We start from the raw sequence: 23,269 nt of genomic DNA, 5'->3' as shown, positions 1-23,269 counted from the left end.
GGACTTAACAAATTCCGCCTATTTCATTTATTGCATTTAAGATGGTGTTGAAGATGCTAAGGAGAACGTGTGTCCACCAGGAAAATCTTCTCAACTGCAGAAGTACGAATGCTGTATTTACTGTCCAGAACAGGAAACAGGAGCTGGTTGTGGTGAGTATATGGATATATTTACACGCTTCTGTTTCTCTACACGTACTGGTTTTTAGCTCAAACTCTGAATCGTATAAGATCTAGGATCTCTTCTCACAAGAAAGGTGTTCATTTAAATCGATAAAAATGTACAACATGAAATATAAATGTATGTTGAAAATAAGTAGGTACTATCATTATCGGCATGGATAACATTGATTGGTGAAAACAAAAACAAAACAATGGTAGATTTTCTAAACTGAAAACAAGACAAATATTGTTTACATTATCCTAGTAGACTTAAATATAATCATCCTTAAAAAGATCCTAAGCTAATAGTAATCATATGTCTGTAATGAGCAAGAGATGAACACTGTTAAAAAGATCGATCTTCTCAACTCTTTTGTATTCGACCTAATAGGCGCAATGTGTGCTTACAAAACCATAAAAAAAATGAAAAAAACAAAAATGAAAAAAAAAAACAAAAAACATTAAATCTGGGTGGTAAAAATACATTTTGTTTCATTTACACACTTTTACGTATGAAAAAAAAACAAATGAAAACAGTTTCAATATCTCACCGGGTCCGACGGACCTGACTGAGCTGATGCCATATCGTGGCGTCAAGCGTCCGTCGTCCGTCCGTCGACAATTTACTTCTAAATCACAGATCAGAATTTAACGAAATTTAGTCGGAAGCACCCTTATGAGACTGGAATTCACATTCATACAATTGATAGGACTGACCTGCAAGGGTATTAAGGTCGATGCCAATAGGGACCATTTGGCAATATTGATATCACCGACTTTTTCTCTGGAAAAAAGCAATGTATGATATATTTCTGTTATAACATCCCTAGGAGAGTGGGAATATAAATATAAAATATACAAGTGATGGGGTTGACCTCCCATGGCCTGATGGGCAGGGCAACAGAGAGCAATTTGACTGTATTTCTATAAACGGCTTCTTGACCAAATGTTTTCCCATAGACGATAACGTTCTGCTTAAACGGAATTTTACGCACTGGTCCACTAGCCCTAATTTTAAAGAATGTCATCTCGCAGTCCTGTAAATAGAATATTCAAACATTCTACTGATTTGAACTTTTTTCATGTTTAGCCACCATCTCGTATTGAATTCAGCACCTAAATTACACACTTAATTAACTCCCGCTGTCAAAACTTCCGTTCAGACCGTTCAGATCTCCACCCCATAACCATATAACATTGCTGGGTATCATTGATTAACACATTCCTGATATAGAAATAGTCCAAGGGGTCTTTCCCCATCCAAGGGATTTCAGTGTTTCTTTATAACACAATTATTATGAGTCTGGATTTCGTCTCTGAGTTATGTCTTTGAAATAATTGAGATGCAAAACCCATATCAATATATAGCATTGTTAGACATTAACAAATAAAGCTTTTAACGAATTGATCATGAATATTATTTGGCATTCAGGTCAGCGATAACTCTCCATGCGCCTCTAGTTACAATAGTATTTGCCGTTGTAGATATCACACCAAAATTGATATCACCGCTTATTCCGTACGTTAAAAAGACACAGCACGGACGTCCGTAGATACACACTCATCCAGTGTAATTCATTTACAAGATGAATTAGGGTTTGTCTGAATATGACAATTCAGACTGCAGTTCTGTGCCATCGAACTTCATCCCGATTCCCCAGGTGTTGCATTACAATGTTAACCCCAACACCCCGTGGAGACACACCACACTACCCCACATCCGCCTTCCACGACCATGACCCACACCCTCGCCCCTATCCCCACAACTACATCCACACCAACACCGACGCCGTAGCCTCCACCCACGCCACAAACCAAACACCAACACCACAACCCCCATCCAGACACACAACAATGCCCCATCCCCCACTCCACGCCCAACCGAACACCCACACCACAGTTTCCACCCCCACCCTTCGTAAGGGATTGCATTTGCGATCAATAATAGTAACCCCGACAATCGACACTATCTAGATCACCATTACAATAAAAAATTGTATTTTAAAGTCACAATACACATTCATAATACATGGTCTTTAGTGTCACAATAGACATACATACTAAGTAGCTTGTAGGGTCACAATACACATGCGTACTCAATATACTGTAGTGTCACAATACATAGAAGATATCTTTTACGAACGTGGCTATTATTTTGATAGTTTTTATGAGTGCTTAACACTCGTGAAAAGTATCGAAATATTAGCCACACGAGTGAAACGTATTTGGTATTACTGAAGATAACCTGTTTATTTCATAGCAAAATGTAACGAGGCATTGCAATCTCTCCCGAAATTCACTAATGTACACCAAATCGTGACGTTATATATTCCATCTGGTATTATGACGTAATAAAGCATATCTTAATTTTCCACATTGTCGTTTGTAAGCAGTGTTCTGATTTGTCAAATCAGAGAAAGTGACATTTTTCAATAATAAAATGATATCAGGAAAAAATGATATTTTTCACTAATGAAAATTAACAATTTTATAGAATGAATATTCGATATTTCACTGGTAAAATTGTAAGAAACATGCCAACTCAATAATCTCTAGTTTCACGATACTCATACTATTGTACATACTAAATAGTTTGTAGTGTCGCAATACACATACGTTCTCAATATAGTTTGTAGTGTCGCAATACACATACATACCAATATAGTTTGTAGTGTCGCAAATACACATACATCCTCAATAGTTTGTAGTGTCAAAATACACATACATACTAAATAGTTTGTAGTGTCAAAATACACATACATACCAATATAGTTTGTAGTGTCAAAATACACATACATACCAATATAGTTTGTAGTGTCGCAATACACATACATACTAAATAGTTTGTAGTGTCAAAAAACACATACATACCAATATAGTTTGTAGTGTCAAAATACACTTACATACCAATATAGTTTGTAGTGTCAAAATACACATACATACCAATATAGTTTGTAGTGTCAAAATACACATACATACCAATATAGTTTGTAGTGTCAAAATACACTTACATACCAATATAGTTTGTAGTGTCAAAATACACATACATACCAATATAATTTGTAGTGTCAAAATACACATACATACTAAATAGCTGGTAGTGCCAACATACACATACATTCTAATTAGTGTGTTACTCTTCAATTGAGTTGAAATTCAAAGTTAGTCCTTAAATGTAGGTTAAATGTCACAGTCAAGTTCAGCACGACCGCAAATGTAGAAGGAATTAAAAGGTCGGGTCACAAGGAACACAGGAAAGCTGTATCTTCATAATTATAGACAAATCATTATTTATTAAAACAGTTTATCTTTCTATGGACGACGCTAACTCTGCTGCTGACGCCGTTGGTACTGTAATAGCTTCAAAGGACTTCGCCGCGACGACCTAAAAACAAATCAGTGCGTCATATTAGCAGAAGTACATATGTTTGTAGGGTATGAACTTTCATTATACGAGGAATAATTTCAGTGACGACGACGATGCATATTGAATAATTATTTTTTTAATGGTGATGATGGTTGTTGTATAGGTGAGATATATTGAGCCAATGGAGAAGATAATGTGTGTACATATCCATATACATAATTATCTGTGTGAGAATTAATACCAGTCTGCTCACGTGAAATGTTCATATTTATAAGACTGAATAAAAGCTATTGGGAAGTATTTAATGATAATAATTAGAATAGATTTGTATTCGTGCTGTCAGGATTCCGCCGTCTATTTAAAATTGTGACATTAAACAAACAGATGACATCAGTGAATTATGTACTGAAACAAGTATAAGATACTAATTCTCCTCCGTCAAAAGGTAGAAGAAGTTGGTATCTTTTGATACCATTACAGTCATGTTGATATTAATATGGAGCCTTCCTTTCGATAAATGTAACATTGTTATTTCAATATTGACATTTTCTTATAACTGTCGCAGTTACCACATTATTAGCGCATTTAACTAAAACCAGGCTAGGTCTACTCTATCTAGAAGTCAATTGTATAGGTAAGATATCTTTAATAAGAAAAAAAAAGACTAAACTGTCAGGAAATTAAATTATGATCGGTCAAATTATTACAACAATTTTGGAGAGATTTGTTCGGCAAAATTAAATTTCTTACAGAACATAACAACAGTATGGGGATCCGAGCTTGCTCGTCTGTACACATTAATCTTTGTTACAGAACATTTAATCTACAACTGTACGGATATCCACGCCCGGTCGTCTGTACGTTATTCTTTGTTACAGAACCCTACAACTGTACGGGGATCTTCGCCTGTCATCAACCTGAACGCATTCATCTTGATCTGCACGAACAGAACATTGTCGTCCTTCCAACAAACACGTTTAGGGGACTGTTCGAAGTTACTGACCTCGATCTGTCCGGAAATAGCATACAAGTGCTCCCCCTAAACGTCTTAAATGGACTGTCTAAACTCGCTTTCCTCCATTTGAATAAAAATAGCATACAAGTGCTCCCTCATAATGTTTTCAATGGACTGTCTGAAATTACTTTTATCAGTCTGGATGAAAACAACATACAAGTGCTCCCTCAAGACTTGTTCAATGGACTGTCTAATCTAACCAATCTCCTTCTTTCCACAAATAACATACAGATGCTTCCTCACAACGTGTTCAATGGACTGTCTAAACTTAATTACCTCGGTTTGTCCGGAAATATGATACAAGTGCTCCCCCATAACGTGTTCAATGGACTGTCTAAACATAACTACCCTCTATCACTCCGGATATAGCATACAAGTGCTCCCCCGAAACGTGTTACATGGACTGTCTAATCTCGCGTCCCTCCATCTGAATAAAAATAGCATACAAGTTCTCCCCCAAAGCATGTTCAATGGACTGTCTGAAGTTACCGTTCTCGATCTATCCGAAAATAACATTCAAGTGCTCCCTCAAGACGTGTTCAATGGACTGTCTAATCTAACCATTCTCGATCTATCGGAAAATAACATAAAGATGCTTCCTCACAACGTGTTCAATAGACTGTCTCAACTTAATTACCTCAATTTGTCCGGAAATAGCATACAAGTGCTCCCTCAAAATGTTTTCAATGGACTGTCTCAACTATATCATCTTAATCTTTATAAAAATAGCATACAAGTTCTCCCTCATAACGTGTTCAATGGACTGTCTAATCTAACCAATCTCTATCTTTCCAAAAATAGCATACAGATGCTCCCTCATAACATGTTCAATGGGCTGTCAAAGATAACTGCCATCTATCTGTCCGGAAATAACATACAAGTGCTCCCCCGAAACGTGTTAAATGGACTGTCTAATCTCGCGTCCCTCCATCTGAATAAAAATAGCATACAAGTTCTCCCCCAAAGCGTGTTCAATGGACTGTCTAATCTAACCATTCTCGATCTATCCGAAAATAACATTTAAGTGCTTCCTCATAACGTATTCAATGGACTGTCTAAGCTTTATTACCTCGGTTTGCCCGGAAATATGATACAAGTGCTCCCCCATAACGTATTCAATGGACTGTCTAAGCTTTATTTACTCGGTCTGTCCAGAAATAGCATACACGTTCTCCCTCACAACGTGTTCAATGGACTGTCTGAACTTTATTACCTCGGTTTGTCCGGAAATATGATACAAGTGCTCCCCCATAACGTGTTCAATGGACTGTCAAAGATAACTGCCATCTATCTGTCCGGAAATAACATACAAGTGCTCCCCCGAAACGTGTTACATGGACTGTCTAATCTCGCGTCCCTCCATCTGAATAGAAATAGCATACGAGTTCTCCCTCATAACGTGTTCAATGGACTGTCAAAGATAACTACCCTCTATCTGTCCGGAAATAGCATACGAGTGCTCCCCCATAACGTATTCAATGGACTGTCTAAGCTTTATTTACTCGATCTGTCCGGAAATAGCATACAAGTTCTCCCCCATAACGTGTTTAATGGACTGTCTAACTTACCCAGATATCTGTCCGATAGTGGACTATATTAACCTACTGCAATATTTCTGTCGGGCAACAAGATCAAATACCTTTACTTCTTAATTGATTTCGGGTTAAATAACGTTGAGAATTGTCAAAACTGATTTTTTTAAGCCCGATCATTAAGAACATCACAGTTCAATTATTTCATACAACTCGTTGAACAGAGGTTTCAACTTCAGCTTTTTCTATTTATCGGATAATGAAATATCAGCTATCCGATTTGGTCTGTTTATTGGAATTACAAATCTTATATTATTACATATACCACACACAGAAATTTTTTTTACTTAGTAATGAAAAATTACTTAAATCAAGTAAACATTTTACTTATGTTTTACTAAGAATTACTACCATTTACTAGGCAATTACTTATGATTTACTTACATTTTATCAGATTACTTACATCAAGTAAATATTTTACAAAAAATATTACTTAGTAATTATTTAAGTAAAATTACAAGTAAACTAATTACTCAATATTACTTAATTTTACTTGTAGAATTGCTAAGTAATTTTTCAAGTAAATGATATATAGAAAGAATTACTTAAAATTACTATTTTATTTACTAAGTAAAATACCAAGTAAAATAAATACATTGTAATATATATATATATAGACTTAAATAGTCATCAAATTATTTAAGTACTAGTCGGTACTAGTCAGTATTCAGTTACCTGGTATTGAGGCATACAAAAATTCAGTTGCAAAAGAACTTGACAGCTGTACATGTAATATGCGCGCATGACTTTGGGACATAAAGACAAGTAATAAAACGAAATTGACTTTAAAGATTTATTTCCGTATCTGTTGAGATTTAACTAATTAATACATGCAAAGGAGTGAATCTATTTTGTATAAACCTGTGTACTCTTTAACTGCGTTATATCACCCATATCATGGGTTATAAAAACAAACTCCCTTTCATCATTACTTTTGTACACATGAAGTGGTGTATGGAGAAAAATATTTTCAACTTTAACAAGCTCAAATCCCTGTGCTAAGGTTTGCTGGGTTACTTCATATGCTAAAAAATGCTCATCATAATGCAGTGTTTCATACATTAAAAGAGAAAAATAAATTTGCTGGCATCTGGAATCATTAACCATTTCTTCAGTAATCAAAATAGATTTTAGAAGCCCAAACTCTGGAATACCTTCATTTTCCCCAAAGGCAATGACACACTCATTCCTGATAAATTTTTGTCCCCTGTATCGTATCCAATTTACTTCATAAACCGAACATATGTCTTTATATGCTGTACCAAAGAAAGCATTTATTTGGTTTTTTGTGGAGTCTACATTGGAAACATTTCGAGATTTGCCAACAGTAAAATCATTTGCAAAAATACAATGATTCTCACCAGCATTTAAGGATGCTTCATACATTAAACACCTATCTGTTAATGACTTCACAACATTCTGGTAGTTTCTACTTCCACTCATTCTTTGTTTGAGAAACTGATGCTTTGCTTCAAATCTCATCGACCAAATATGAGATAGTGGACCATAGCGTTGAATAGTTGATGGCAAATGTAAAAGATAATGTTGCTTAGGAATAATGTTTTTAGAAGGAAACATTTCTTTAAATTTTTTCAAATGACTTTCAATCAGTGATTGCAAATATCTAACAGTGTCAAATGCAATTACTGGGGCCATCACCAGTTTAACAATATCACAAAGTTCTATAAGAAATGTTAAAATATTACTCTCAGGATCACAATCAAGTTTGTCGATCAAAAAAAAGGGGAGAAGTTTCAATAATACAATCATTGATGATGCTGACTGATGCAAGGAAGTAGTATCATTTTTCTGAAATACAACTTCTGGAATTGCAGATGGTCTACACTCTTTATCTTTATAACCATAACAAAATTTGTCTATAACTAGGTTTAACCTTTGAAGTGATAACATTCCACTTCCAACAAGAGTTGTCAAACAATTTTTTACTTCATATAATGCTACTCCCTCAAAGATAACATGCATTATGTCCTCAGGTACCATAGTTAATAAATTATAGGCTGGGAAATCTCTGGCAGCACTTCTAAAATTTATTCCATATACTGTGCTTTGTCTTTTTCTGAATGTTTTTGTATATGAATTTTCGATTTCCCTACACTCTGTGTCATAACGATTAAGAGAACGAGCATTAAAATATCTCTCATGAAATTTGCTCTGCATATCCGTGTTAGTGCAGTAACATTCTCTGCATTTCTGATACGAGAACCCTACACCAAGTTTAAAACCACAAAATTCATGACTTGCCAGGGTATCTCCAACAAAAGCTAAAACTGCTCCTTTAACCAACTTATCATGACCTTTTATTTTAATAATTATTCCCTCTGCAAAGCTTTGCAAGTCTTCATTTATTCTTTTCAGGATTCTATTTATTCCATACTTTGATACATGTTTCCTTTTCATTAGTGCCAGAAGTCGGATGGCAGGTAGTCTTGATCTATATTCAAGTGGTAAATTAATAAGTGAATGATAAAAAGCACAAATTTTATGAGTCCCTGATCCTTTTCCTAACGGGTTGCAAATCTCTACATCATCAAAATACAAAATAAATCCAAGGGTGTTTGATCCATCATTTAGGATATGATGATTAGTAAACACTGTTCCATTAAACAAATCACAATAATATCCTTCATGATAGGAATGTTCTGATCCGAACACAAGATCTGAAATAGCGTCATGTTGAAGATATTGGTGAACACTTTCCGTCAAAGGAATATAAGAAAATGTAATGTTGATAACATTCAGCTCCCTTTGTCCATTTTTCACACTTGTCCTTGTTTCTTGCCCAACAGTTATTATTTCCGGCACCTTAAAAATAAAACAGATACTTGTCAATGTGGAATATGTATGCAGATGTGCATTACTTACATACACATGCATAAACTGACATAGTGAAATTAAGCATTGGGAAACATATATATATGTGACATATCATCATTAGATTCAACGGACTCTGGTTATAAATATAGTAAAAACTTACAATGATATCCAATGATGACTCAATGTAATTCTTTCTTCCATATGATGTCCTAAGTCCATCAAATGGCATATCTAATTCTTCGAAGATTGCATCAACTTCAGTCAAATTTGCATTTGACACTCCAATAGTTTGGAGTTTTTCTTGAATCCTTGCCTGAAGCTGATGAACATGCTGACACAGTATCATATTGGTTTGATTCACTATAAAATCTGTAGCCGACTGAAAAAAAGTTGAAGGACATTTTAGTATAATAAATTAAATTCTTTAGTTAAAGAAAGTTACAAGGGTGCTTAATAAAAAGTGGTCTGTGTGATTTTCTTGTAAAGTTGATTATTTTAATTATGTAAATAATATATAAGCTCCAAGCTTCTTAAGATAACATGACACTTGTTTTCATTAATTACTGAATGAAATAATGCTCGAATAGTTATCATGATATTCATCATGATCAGTATATATATATGACACACAGTAATAATGCAGTCTTGTCAAGCACAATGTAATACATGTAAGTATAATAGTTTTGGACATAATAAACATACCTCTCTCACATGATAATGTTCCCTCAGAGTAAGCGTGTAGATCGCCATCTTCTTTTTCATTTCTTCAGCACTTGTGTATGAAGTCAAAGCACCAGTCTGAAAAGTAATATTACACTATCATTACAGCTGATTGTTCGTTATATCCTTTCATTATAGATCTAGCTTTTGTTTGGGTTACAAAATCCTAATAACGTATAGTCATGCAAAATCTGATCGAGATTATAATCAAATATCAATATGTATGCCTTAAATGCATCAGCTTAAAAAAATAGTTGATATATTAAAATGCAAACATCGTAAGTAAACTCTAAAAAAAGAGAGCGAGATAAAATGGAATGCATTGGGTGCGTTCTTATTTACCGATTCATTATGGTCTGGTCCGTCGTTATCCTCCGTGTCTACTTCTGGATTTTCTGTAGTGTCCATGTGAACCGATTGGCCGGATGAACGATTGTTCGCCTCCTGAGAAATCGAGTTGGAAGCACGATGATCGGCATTGGGATGGTCTTTATGTACATGACGCCAAAATGTGTTGTATTTTGTGAAGGATCTCGGGCAGCCATCAATACCACAAAGGACATTGAATCCTGGTTCTTGAGAATGGTGTATGTTGATATGCGAAAGTAAAACTTTTATAGAAATCGCTACGAATACCAGACAAATGTTACACTTCCATGCCATATTCAGCTTCTTCGATAAAATCCTCGCTGCATGAATTCTTTCACAAACACGTTTTGCTAATTTCAAGCACTATTGCGATAGAGACGCAATGGTCGAACTATTTCCGGTCAACTGAAAGGCGGGCAGTATCAAATTACGGCGGGCTGGATACAATGGCTGCGATGGACGTTCAAGCATTTAACGAGGAAGAACTGATTGAGTTCTTAAGACGGAAAGGTTTTGAAGAAGAAACTATTGAAATCGTTAAAGGTAAGCTTTTTACTTTATGTGTTGGAACTCTTCTTTTGCGAAGGTGCGGAAAATGTATCGTACTTTCACTTTGTATCGTACACGTGTCTTGCCGATCAGCCCTCGAGTACTGAAGTGAAAACAAATCTGAATTTTGTTGTCGTCGAGAACAGTAGCAAACATGTATACATTATTAACACTATTGTTTTTATATATACATTTAAATATGTGTTGTTACTTTAGCTCATTTGTCATTTGAGCAGGGCCGATTGAACAAGCGAGTTTCGATTTCCATTTGTTCAAATTGTTGGTTATATGTCAGGCATTACTTGCGATCGGTAACGTTAACCGTTATTTGCTCAACGTTAGCACTAATTATCCGCTATTTTAAACAGGATAAATCATCGAGGTCTTACAGCCAAATTAAATGTTAGGACACAAGTAGGAGATTATGACAGATAAATGCGACAAGTATTTACCAGGGTTGTAAATTATCTTGTACATGTATTTCAGATGCTGGCATTGACGGGAACACATTTTTAATGCTAAACGACAGCGACCTCAAAGACTTGTTTCCCGTATTCTTGGTTAGAAAGAAAGTTAGAGACCTCCTGTTAGCTGAGAAGGTATAATAAGTAGTAAAACTATTTTTAAAATATTGTTTTCTATATACATTGACTACTGTTGAAATAGCTTTAATTTGATAATTTTATCAATTTGGTCCCAAAAACATTTAAAACAAGTTCGTTTTTTCAATTTACATTAAATATAAAACATACAACGTCCATTTGTTGAAAATGTTATGGTAGTTCTGTTAATGATATAATATATGTATGTACACATTTTATTATTTTGAGTAGTCAGGTTAACGTTGCACCGCACGTTTAGCTCTTAAAGAGGAGACTAGGGTTTGATTCCGCAATCAGTCATGAAAAGGTATTGGGATCATTTGCCCAACTATGGTATTATATCATTTATCTAAAATAAAGCAAGTATTTTTTCACAGCAGAATTAGAAAGGACTACTTGAAAAATGCTTTCCTGCATGATACAAATTTATTTTGTAAATTTCAGAAGACAGATGATGAACCATTTCTTGTGACACCTTCAAAGCTTCACATTACTGGTATTCGTCAACAATCAGTTTCACCACAACAGTCAACAACAAGTTTTTCAGGGAAAGGCCATGGTCAAGAGCAAGATATCAGTGTTACTGTTCCATATTCAATTATCCTTGAGGACCCAGCAAACTATTCAGAGCTACTAAAGGCAAAGGAGAAGGGTATGGTGGTGCGATCTTGCATGGATCAGCTGATAAGAAATTGTGGAGGGAGGCCCACAGAACATGAACTGTTGTTGACATCAAAAATGATCGCTGCTAAATATCAGTGCTTGAGAGACCATCCAGGGGAGCCATTGCGTAACAACTATGTAATATTGATACGTTTGTCTATTGCTTGGAAAGTCCTATACAAGCATGCAACAGCTCTGTAGGTAATATACCAAAAATACAGTGTTAAGGTAATATTGACTTAAAGATCTTGAGACAGCAAAAATATTTTTCATCTTCCTGCAAATTTTCTTTTTTCCTTTTTACATGCAACAATTGTAACTTTATCAAAGTGATTTACTGTTTAAATGAATATCAAAAATTGTTGAAAAGAACTGGAATCATTCAAATGTATACCAGTCTAGGAAAATAATAGAAATGGCAGTTAAAACTGTATATGAAATTAACATGCATGTGCATGCTAAAGTCATCTAATAAAAATTTGAAACAAGTTTGTCATACTTGCATGGTATCTTCATCAGGCTTCATAAAAGAACCTACTTGAAGTAATTAAACTTCAATCTTTATGGTAAATTTCAGATTTCCCAGCATGCTGTATATACATATTAACATCTCAGTATATTTCAAAAGGATGTAAAAATCTATTTCAAATGGATGATTATAAAGTGTCTCAATTCACTTTTTTTTTTTTTACTTTCATCAGACGAATTTACGGTTGGCATTGAAAAGGCGTATGTATAACAAAACGCCAGCAGTGACAAAAAGAGGAAGGAAACCCGGATGGAATTTACCGGAAATGGTAATGCAGTTATATATGTACTTCATTGATGCATATTGATTCCTCTTCAACATTTTTTTCTAAAAAGTTTTCTTAGGCCATATCTGCCAGATGTGCCTTGGAAATACTTCAAAGTTTGATAAGATATCAATCTTAGCAGCTATGCATGCAATCTGTTTGAATTAATAAAAATTTTATTTCTTTTTCTAAACATTTTCTGTTCAGGCATCTAAAGAAACACAAGCTGCTTCAGAAATCAGGGATGTTCAGCCTGGCCCACAACCTGACCTGGCATTGGAAAATCCATCTGACGGAGAAGGTTCTCCAGAGGATTCAGAGGAAACAGGTATATAAAACATAATATTCAAAAAAATTCTACATATCTCATATTTTCATATGGTCGACAATATTTTGTTTTGAAGATTACTCATTAATATCTTTAAACACATGAGCAAGTATGCATTCTTTCCTTTTCAGTTGCAGTAATATGACTGATTTTAAATAATAATGTATTTCATCATGCATACAGTCAGGTATTTCAGTATTATAGACAATAAGAGGCATCCTTTCACTTCATATAGGTAATAATCTTTTATTGCAGGTCTAGGAACAAATAAGCAGCAATGGGAGGATTTCCTCAAGGATCTGAAGAAGTGTGGAGAAAAAACAAACAAAAATACTGTTTGTAGGCTCCTGCAAAATACCATGGATGCTTTGGAGAGGGAAATTTTTGATATTCCTTCAAAACAAAGAATAGATTTTCTTCTTGAAAACTATTCAGTCTTCAAGAATCCACGTAACGTAAGTATCTAGACTTAGTTATAGTTAATGAAATATTTTTGGTTGACTTTCTCAGCATCTCTTCTTTGCAAACTGAATATTAAAGCTGAATATACAAATCATGCATTTACATTCAGAAGACATTTGAGTTATTTTAAGTTGTACAATAATGTATCTAGAAACAACAAATTCATCAAATCCTATATATCATTAATTTTTAAATGGGATCCTTTATTATTTGTACAGCTTATCCAACATATGACAAACATCTTGCCAGAGGCAACACTGTCAAAGGTGCAGCAAAATATGAAGACCGTCACAGAGGTGATACTTGATTATTTGTTTGCTAAAAACATGATCAATATCTCCAGAAGTGCTTTGATTGATGAAGGTGATTATTTTAATTTTTACAATACCCGGATTAATCAGAAAAAACCCATATATAACTATTTCTTTCTACATGCTATATTGCAGTTAGTGAATATGTTATTTATTTAGTAATTTCAAATTTCAGAAATTAAGACTCTTGTTGCTTTCGTACATCTTCCGAAAATTGGAGGCAAAGGTGTCAACCCAGGGGGGAAATTGGCATTGCACCAAACCCTAATTCATGCCTTGAAGGTAAATATATATACATTGTATATATATGTGTGATTGTGTTTCCTTATCTTTGAATATCACAGACAGGATGTATACTATATATGGCCATGCTGGTTTGCAATTTCAAAAATATTTTGTCTATATCATGACTTCATTAATTGGTATTTCTCCTATATCACACATGGTTAGATATGCCTCTTTAGCAGCATAATGTTGATAATTGGATACTTGAAATCCTGTACTTGGTTCTAAAAACATATATAAGGTATAGTTATTTAATTCTCTTTCCTGTCCAGGCCTTTAACTTTAAATGTAGCCATACTGATATTGTTTCATTGTCATGCCTTTTGATTCAAGAATGTTTGTTTACTTTGACAAGGAACTCGCATACATATTTATATATACCATGATAAGTTCCTGCTTGTAGTGTTTTGAGATCAATTTTTCGTGTGCAAGTATTTATTTATGAGGGAAAATAGACTAAAATATGCCTGTATATATATTATGGATTATCTCATATTCTTATACTTTGACTTCCATTTCTATATTCAGAATGAAGAGATTCCAGAGCAGGTATCGTCAGAACACAGGAACCACAACTGGCCCTGGATTTTGCACCAGAGGTTTGGTCCAAAGACCACTCTAATGCTAATGTATAGGGACACCATCATTACCAAGGTAGAGTCAGCTATGGAAGGAATTTTGGCCTTAATGGGATTGCATTATGCAGCTTTAGCACCTTATGCACTCCCTCTGAATGGTGCCCTATTATTTGTCCAAGCAGAAGTGTTGGAAGACACAATTCACAACAAAGACAAACCAATCCTTAAAAAGATCAGAAAAGAAATAGACAGTGTTGTGAAAAGAGGAAATATTGATGATGTACTGTTATCTTAAGTTAAAATGTATATGTATGCATGTACATCTGTATTGGATGCCCAGTGTACTTTTGCAATATTTCACAATTAGGTGAACCAATTCAGTAGTTAGAAATCCAAAATGTGTTTATTTCTCTTTAAATATAGATACTATACATATCTGACACTAGTATAATTATGATAAATTGAAAACAAACATGCTGTTGTATATTTTTTGACGAGCGGGTAAATCATTTATTGCATTTTGAATAAACTACCATGCTCTGCTTTTATGGTTTTTTTTTATGTAACTTCTGGTCTTATCATCAATTATCATTAGAATAATGCTACTACCTGTATTTTTTTTTTCATTATTTGTTAATTAAATATTATTTTTTATACTACCGGTGCCACTTTATGCATTTTCATGATAACCAGTGTATGTACTCTGGTAGTGTTTTTGTATACATAGTAAACTTTTATTTGTTCATGAATGTCATCCTTCTGGTGGTGTTTTTGACTTATGATTTTTTGAAGAGTTATTACCCTTTGTTTGCATCTATTTTTATTTTGACTGGAAAGCCTCTCCCACTGTGTGCAAGTTCTATTCAACAGATTTGTTCAAACATAATGATAAAATTAATCATAATATGACATGAAATTATGCGTTCTCAGTGTCATTCTGATTTAGATGATTCTTGTTTCACTTCCATTTGATAGGCACAATACAATCCTCTTTAGTTTGCATGTTACTGTTCTATATTGTTTCACCATCAAAACTTGTTTTATATTTGTTTTATGAAATAATTGATAATTTCTGTATCACTACAATTGTATAGAATGTAGTGTTACTCTTACGAAACTTGTATTCTACCATATTTTTGAGGTGGGCATTCAGATAGTGTTGTCAATGCCCTGCTTGTTATCACTCTTACCAACTTCATTGTTTTCTTTTACAAAGGTTAACTTAAACATTTTCCACAAATTAGTATATTCATTTATAGGAAAAAAAGTTAAATAATACTGTTTTGCTAAAGTGCATGGTCATTTATTCCTTACATATGTTTAATTTTATTATTTGTTATGTTAATGAACAATTCATTGAAAGAACTTTTTTGTTTTGTTTTGCTTCAAAGTATAAACTGGTGATTTTTTTTACCATATGTTATCTCATTTCTTAATACTTATTGTTATTACATGTAGTTTCATGCATCATTTACTTTGTTTTTAGTCTGAATTTTCCCAGCAATTGAAAGCACTTATTATCACAATAAATATCTAACTTGTATACTTTGTTACTTTCATTATTCATTTTGCTCACAGAAACCATGAAATTCTCAATCTTTCATGATATATCATTTGTTATTTGAATACATAACTAAAAGTAATTAATAAAGTACCAGAAAATATGTATATACATAATAAGTAATAATTTTACTCTGAATGACTTAAGATAAGTAATTTAGTTCAAGTAATTCAAATACTGGAAAATCAGTAATTAAAATACCAGAAAATAAGTAATTAAGTTACTTATTATATAAGTAAGAATTTTACTAGAACTTACTTAAAATAAGTAATTGAATTAAGTAATTGAAATACCAGAAAATAAGTAAATTATTTGCTTAAACTAGCAAATCATTTACTTATTTAACAAGTAAGAATTTTACTATGAATTACTTGCAATTAGTAATTGAATTACACATATATGAGTAATTGAATTACACATATATGAGTAATTGAATTACTTATGAATTACTTTAAACCGGAAAAAATATTACTTACAAATGCAACAGAATTATCGAAAAATAAGTAATACGATTACCTAATTTCTATCTCATTTACATATTTCTAGTAATTTGAACAAGTACTTCTTTTACTCATATTTACTTAAAAATTACTTAAAATCAAATTACTTGCAATTACTTGGGATTATTGCAAATTACTAGCAATTACTTACCCATTGAATAAATCAATTACTTGAAAAATTACTTATTCCAAGTAAAAACTTTACTTATTTTAAGTAATTTTAAGTAATTTTTTTTTTTGAGTGCATTCAATGTCTTCTCTGAAATTGTTGCAGATGATCAACGATATCTACACTCTAATGAATCAAGAGTCCCACCTGCTGCTGAACCTTCTAAGATGTTTCATCTAGACTTGTCAAATAATAAACTGACTCATTTACCACGATTACCAAGGAATCTATACAAGTTAAGTGGGTAATCAATTAGAAGTCTCAGAACATATGTTCTAGGGTTTAAATAACTTGCATAAGTTATACACTGATGTTTTTCCCCTCATGTGTTGTGTTAAGCCACGGTCAGTTGAAGAGTGTGCGGATACACACAATTCATTATGGGAATGTGTTGTTCATCCTGATCAATGTAAATCAAAAGATGATGCGATATCCTCCTGTTTTGCCTTGATAAGTTCGACAGTTTTAAGAGTTTGCCTTTGGATAATTGGAATCTGTGCTTTAATTGGGAACCTGGCTGTCATAATATACAGACTGTTCATCGACAAAGATAATATTACAAAACGTTACTCACTCTTCACTCTGAATTTAGCTGTTTCGGATATACTGATGGGCATCTACCTACTGATAATAGGTGTTATGGATGCATATTATGAAGGTGTGTATGCATGGAATGACCAGAAATGGAGAAACAGTATTTTATTTAAAGCGGCAGGTATATTATCAAGTATATCCAGCGAGATGTCAACGTTCCTCATTCTCATGGTGACGGTAGACAGACTAATTGTCATCATGTTCCCGCTGTCCCGTCTCTCCCAAAGGAACATCACATGGAAACATGCTTTATTTGTCTCATTGACATTATGGATTGTTGCTGTCACACTTGCTATCATCCCTGTTGTTACAATGCAGTCCTACTTCAAAGGAGAATTCTACTCTCAACCAAGTGTTTGTCTGGCCTTGCCCCTTCAAGGAGATACACGTCCAGGGACTGGATATTCCTTCGCGGTGTTTGTCTGCCTCAACAGCGGCGTATTTCTTACTATTGTAGTATGTCAAATTTGTATTTGCAAAAGTTTGAGGAGATCTGGTCGCCGCATTACCTCTTCGCAGAATCACAAAAGAGAGATTACTGTAGCCACGACCTTGTTCTTTGTGGTGGCGACAGACTTGTGTTGCTGGCTTCCTATTGGTGTCATGGGTAGGTGTCCAAATTTGTATTTTCTTTTGCATGGCATTATATAGTTTCGACTCTGATTGATAAAAATAGATGTACCCTTTTAAATGGTATTCAATTCCTGAAGAATGGAACAATTAAGTGAATAAATTTAATGATATATCCTAGGTTATCATTGTCAAAGTAAAACACCATAAATCTGAACTATTAGTATATTATGTTCACTGATAGAGTGTGTGTATCTTAGATTTTATAGGAATGTATATATTTTATTTCTTAGGTGTCGTATCACGATGTGGAATTGAAATGCCAGACTGGGTGTATGCCTGGGTGATGGTGTTCGTGCTGCCTATCAATGCGGCCATCAATCCGTTTCTCTACACTATTACAGCCATTTGGAGGGGGAGACCAAAGGTGAATTCACATTGACGTTTTCTGTCCGTCGACACGCTTTATGCTGTTCGTAACCAAGTTAAAACAATCTGGATGCCTTGATATTCATTTTATAAAACTAATGGCAGTCGTCCTCAGATATTCGAATAAAAAAAATTGGTATAAATGCACAATCAGCTGCTGATTGTAACACAGATTTGTGAAAGACGTAGTTTGATGGTCATCATCACGATCTCGTTATGGGTGTATGTGAAGTTGAACGTGTTCGCTAGGCGTAAAAATGCCTGGATTTCCGTACATTGTATCTCGCTATTGTATCGAGTACATCAGTAGATTGGTCCCAGATTTGCATTTTGGGTGTCGCCTATTGAATTCAGGACGTTTACACTTCTAAAATGTAATGAAGATTTTGTATCTTGTCATAGTTGTCGGTGTTTTAAAATGTGTTTTTTTTCTGTATCCAGGCGAAACCAACGCAGACTAGAAGACCGATAATTTTACGAGTTCTGCCTTCCTGTATTACGTGTAAAAAGACCAATAGCGGAGAATAAATCAGCATACTAGGTCAGACAGCGTCCATCATTAGTCAGGCAGCGTCCATCAGTGGTCATACAGCGTCCATCATTAGTCAGACAGCGTCCATCATTAGTCAGACAGCGTCCATCAGTGGTCATACAGCGTCCATCATCAGTCAGACAGCGTCCATCATTAGTCAGACAGCGTCCATCAGTGGTCATACAGCGTCCATCAGTGGTCATACAGCGTCTATCATTAGTCAGACATCATCTATAAGTGGTCAGACTGCGTCCAAAAGAGGCCAGACAGCGTCCATCATCAGTCAGACAGCGTCCATCATGAGTCAGACAGCGTCCATCATCAGTCAGACAGCGTCCATCATTAGTCAGACAGCGTCCATCATTAGTCAGACAGCGTCCATCATCAGTCAGATAACGTCCATCATCAGTCAGACAGCGTCCATCATCAGTCAGACAGCGTCCATCATTAGTCAGACAGTGTCCATCATTAGTCAGACAGCGTCCATCATTAGTCAGACAGCGTCCATCATTAGTCAGACAACGTTCATCATTAGTCAGACAGCGTCCATCAGTGGTCAGACAGCATCCATGTTGAATTGAATAACACGCGATCGGTTCTCAACCAGTCAGCATCTGATACAAAACTGAAAATGCAATAATAAAAGTAATCGCCCAGACAACAAGTTCTGGAAAAATTCGTACTTTGATATTGTCCTTGAAGTCAAACTCCAATGATCCGACGACAGGACACTGCCCTTCGTTACTTAGTGTATGATAAAGGTATACAACAATTGTACGATGGGCCTTTTTGACTGACCTGTTTGATATGTTTACATACCCGGTAAGTCACCTTTTTAAGATACATTGTTGTTTTTTATATAATATTTTCTACTTTGAAATTGATCTTTTCATTCTAAAAAGTATAAGAAAACTTGAATGAGTAGTAATCTTGTTACGGTTTATCATTTGTGAAATTTGACACTTTTTCCTTTTTCGGCTTGATAATTTGTATGCAGGCCTTAGGCCATAACTAATTCCCCACTATGTTATACCAAAGAAAAAGAAAAATATTTCAAAACTTTTCAAAAAAAAAAAAAACTTGTTTTCATATCATGGTGTAGAACTACAGTGAGCTGGAAAGTACCTCATGACCTGCATTTAAGAAAGATATCTTTATTCAAAAGTCACTATCCCTCTATATTATTGGAAAAGCCAAACGATTACAAAATATACTACTCAAGCCTTATAATTCCATGTGTCCTTCCACACAAAAAGACTTGGAAAGGATGTAAAATCATCGTGTCTCTCACTAGAATAGAAATTGCATTAAAAATATATGTTAAGATTGTACACATATCTAAATACATTTGTAGCTAAGTCAGGAAAAATAATTAGTAACAGACCTGAAATTTACTTTTGTACTACAACGACCTGGAACTGTAACTGTGGTCTGAGGCCTGTTACTTCTAACGATTCGCTTTGGTACAGCTTGTGTGAGTGCCCTAGTTTACCGTGGTACCTGAATTTAACCATTTTGATATGTTTTATAATTCCTATCTTTTACTCTCTTTTCTCTGTTCTATATCTGGGCTAGATATCATCCTTTTGATATTTAATTATAGTATAAGATGATTGAGTGAGTATCGATTCTGCCAGGGGCTCGGGGATAAACTGAAAAGAAAAGATAGTTTCTCTTATAACTGGAAGGCTAAAAATTCTTTTACGGTGAATATCGAAACATTATAAGTATTTAATGTGATTCTAAATGCTATTTTAGTTCATTTAAATCTTATTCAAGTGCAGTTGCAATTTCTATTAATAGTAATTTTGAAATTAAGGTTAATAAGGGGAAAAGGGAATTATCAGGACATTTTCAACTCTTGATACGGTACTTGATGGATCTGAAAGGACATTAATTATACTCTATTGGCCAAGCATTGACACGCCTAGTTGATATTGTACCTGATGGATCTAAAAGGACATTATTTATACTATATTGGCCGAGCATTGACACGCCTAGATGATATGGTACTGGATGGATCTGAAAGGACATTAATTATACTCTATTGGCCAAGCATTGGCACGCCTAGTTGATATGGTACTGGATGGATCTGAAATGACATTAATTATACTCTATTGGCAAAGCATTGACACGCCTAGTTGATATGGTACTGGATGGATCTGAAAGGACATTAATTATACTCTATTGGCCAAGCATTGACACGCCTAGTTGATATGGTACTTGATGGATCTGAAAGGACATTAATTATACTCTATTGGCCAAGCATTGACACGCCTAGTTGATATTGTACTTGATGGATCTGAAAGGACATTAATTATACTCTATTGGCCAAGCATTGACACGCCTAGTTGATATGGTACTTGATGGATCTGAAAGGACATTAATTATACTATATTGGCCAAGCATTGACACGCCTAGTTGATATGGTACTGGATGGATGTAAAGGACATTAATTATACTATATTGGCCAAGCATTGACACGCCTAGTTGATATGGTACTGGATGGATCTGAAAGGACATTAATTATACTCTATTGGCCAAGAATTAACACGCCTAGTTGATATGGTACTGGATGGATCTGAAATGACATTAATTATACTATATTGGTCAAGCATTGACACGCCTACTTGATATGGTACTTGATTGATCTAAAAGGACATTAATTATACTATATTGGTCCGAGCATTGGACACGCCTAGTTGATATGGTACTTGATGGATCTGAAAGGACATTAATTATGCTATATTGACAAGCATTGACACGCCTAGTTGATATGGTACTGGATGGATCTGAAAGGACATTAATTATACTATATTGGCCAAGCATTGACACGCCTAGTTGATATGGTACTGGATGGATCTGAAAGGACATTAATTATACTCTATTGGCCAAGCATTGACACGCCTACTTGATATGGTACTTGATGGATCTGAAAGGACATTAATTATACTCTATTGGCCAAACATTGACACGCCTACTTTTAAGTAACATTATCATTACATATTGTAATATGTGTATGTGACTGTGACTAGAAATAGGTTCCAAGGGAGTGGACATAATGATTCTAATCATGTTTCTGATTGTTGTGTATACTTAATCTGATTGTTTAGTATGTACTTTGTTTTGTTGTGTATGGAATTTCGGTGTTAAATTGCTGGTTGAATGTGTTGTATGGATTCATTAAGTAATTTTAGCAATGAATATCATCCCAAATTCCCTGTCACAATGTTATTTACAGAGTTCATGAATTAATATCTAGTCATGGATTTTGTCCTAAATTGTGTGTTTTTAGCACCTAAATATGTTTTTATGTTTTAAGATTTAAGAGTACTGTTAGTATTACGGACGTTTACCAGTTTATTTTAGATGTATAAAGATTTATCATGCGTTGATCAAGTACATGAATAATTGTCTATAGATATGAAGTTATCTTTTTAGAGCTGATTGGAGCCTTTTGTACAAAACGTTAAGAAAGTATGTTTTATAGCGACTTGTTTGGTCTGATTGGATGTATGTCTTTGTCATCAAAGTTTACAATTTCTGTACATTTTGACTAAAACTTTAATCTTAATGGTGAGGATTGTAAAATTTGGTGGAATTTATAAACTTTAATGATTAGATTATATGGTGGATGTCTGTTAACATACATACTATATTGTTCAATATATTGGTCTTTATACTATTCGGAACTCTGCAGTTATTTAACAGCGGAAGTGTTCCGAGTACCGAGTACAGGTAATTTGGCGCGAATATTGCACGTGCGGACTGCCTTGGTTGATTATTTAAATCGGTAAACCTGAGAAGAATGTCAGTCAGATATGGAATGTCGTCGTCTATTCCATACGAGTGTGGCGGTGTTGCCGTTAGTATTATGTCGTCGTTCATTGTATAGGAGTATGGCCGTGTAGCCGTTAGTATTATGTCGTCTATTTCATAGGAGTATGACCGTGTAGCCGTTAGTATTATGTCGTCTATTTCATAGGAGTATGACCGTGTAGCCGTTAGTATTATGTCGTCTATTCCATACGAGTATGGCCGTGTAGCCGTTAGTATTATGTCATCGTATATTCCATAGGAGTATGGCAGTGTAGCCGATAGTATTATGTCGTCTATTTCATAGGAGTATGACCGTGTAGCAGTTAGTATTATGTCGTCGTCTATTCCATAGGAGTATGGCCGTGTAGCCGTTAGTATTATGTCGTCGTCTATTTCATAGGAGTATGGCCGTGTAGCCGTTAGTATTATGTCGTCGTCTATTCCATAGGAGTATGACAGTGTAG

The 23,269-nt window shown here is 34.5% G+C and overlaps 1 protein-coding gene across 1 annotated transcript; it reads left to right on the top strand.

Moving 5' to 3' along the window:
- Nucleotides 1-1,835: 1,835 nt before the first annotated feature.
- LOC117319250 (insulin-like growth factor-binding protein complex acid labile subunit) lies at nucleotides 1,836-6,143 on the top strand. The gene is made up of 4 exons (XM_033874083.1): nucleotides 1,836-2,079; nucleotides 4,407-4,659; nucleotides 4,913-5,524; nucleotides 5,699-6,143. Exons 1-4 carry the CDS (start codon nucleotides 1,836-1,838, stop codon nucleotides 6,141-6,143), a joined length of 1,554 nt encoding a protein of 517 aa, XP_033729974.1.
- The last annotated feature ends 17,126 nt before the right edge of the window (nucleotides 6,144-23,269 follow it).

Source organism: Pecten maximus, unplaced genomic scaffold (genome assembly GCF_902652985.1).
Source record: "Pecten maximus unplaced genomic scaffold, xPecMax1.1, whole genome shotgun sequence".
Lineage (NCBI taxonomy): Eukaryota > Metazoa > Mollusca > Bivalvia > Pectinida > Pectinidae > Pecten > Pecten maximus.
The sequence above is the reverse complement of the archived record's forward strand: the minus strand, read 5'-3'. Positions and strand labels throughout refer to the sequence as shown.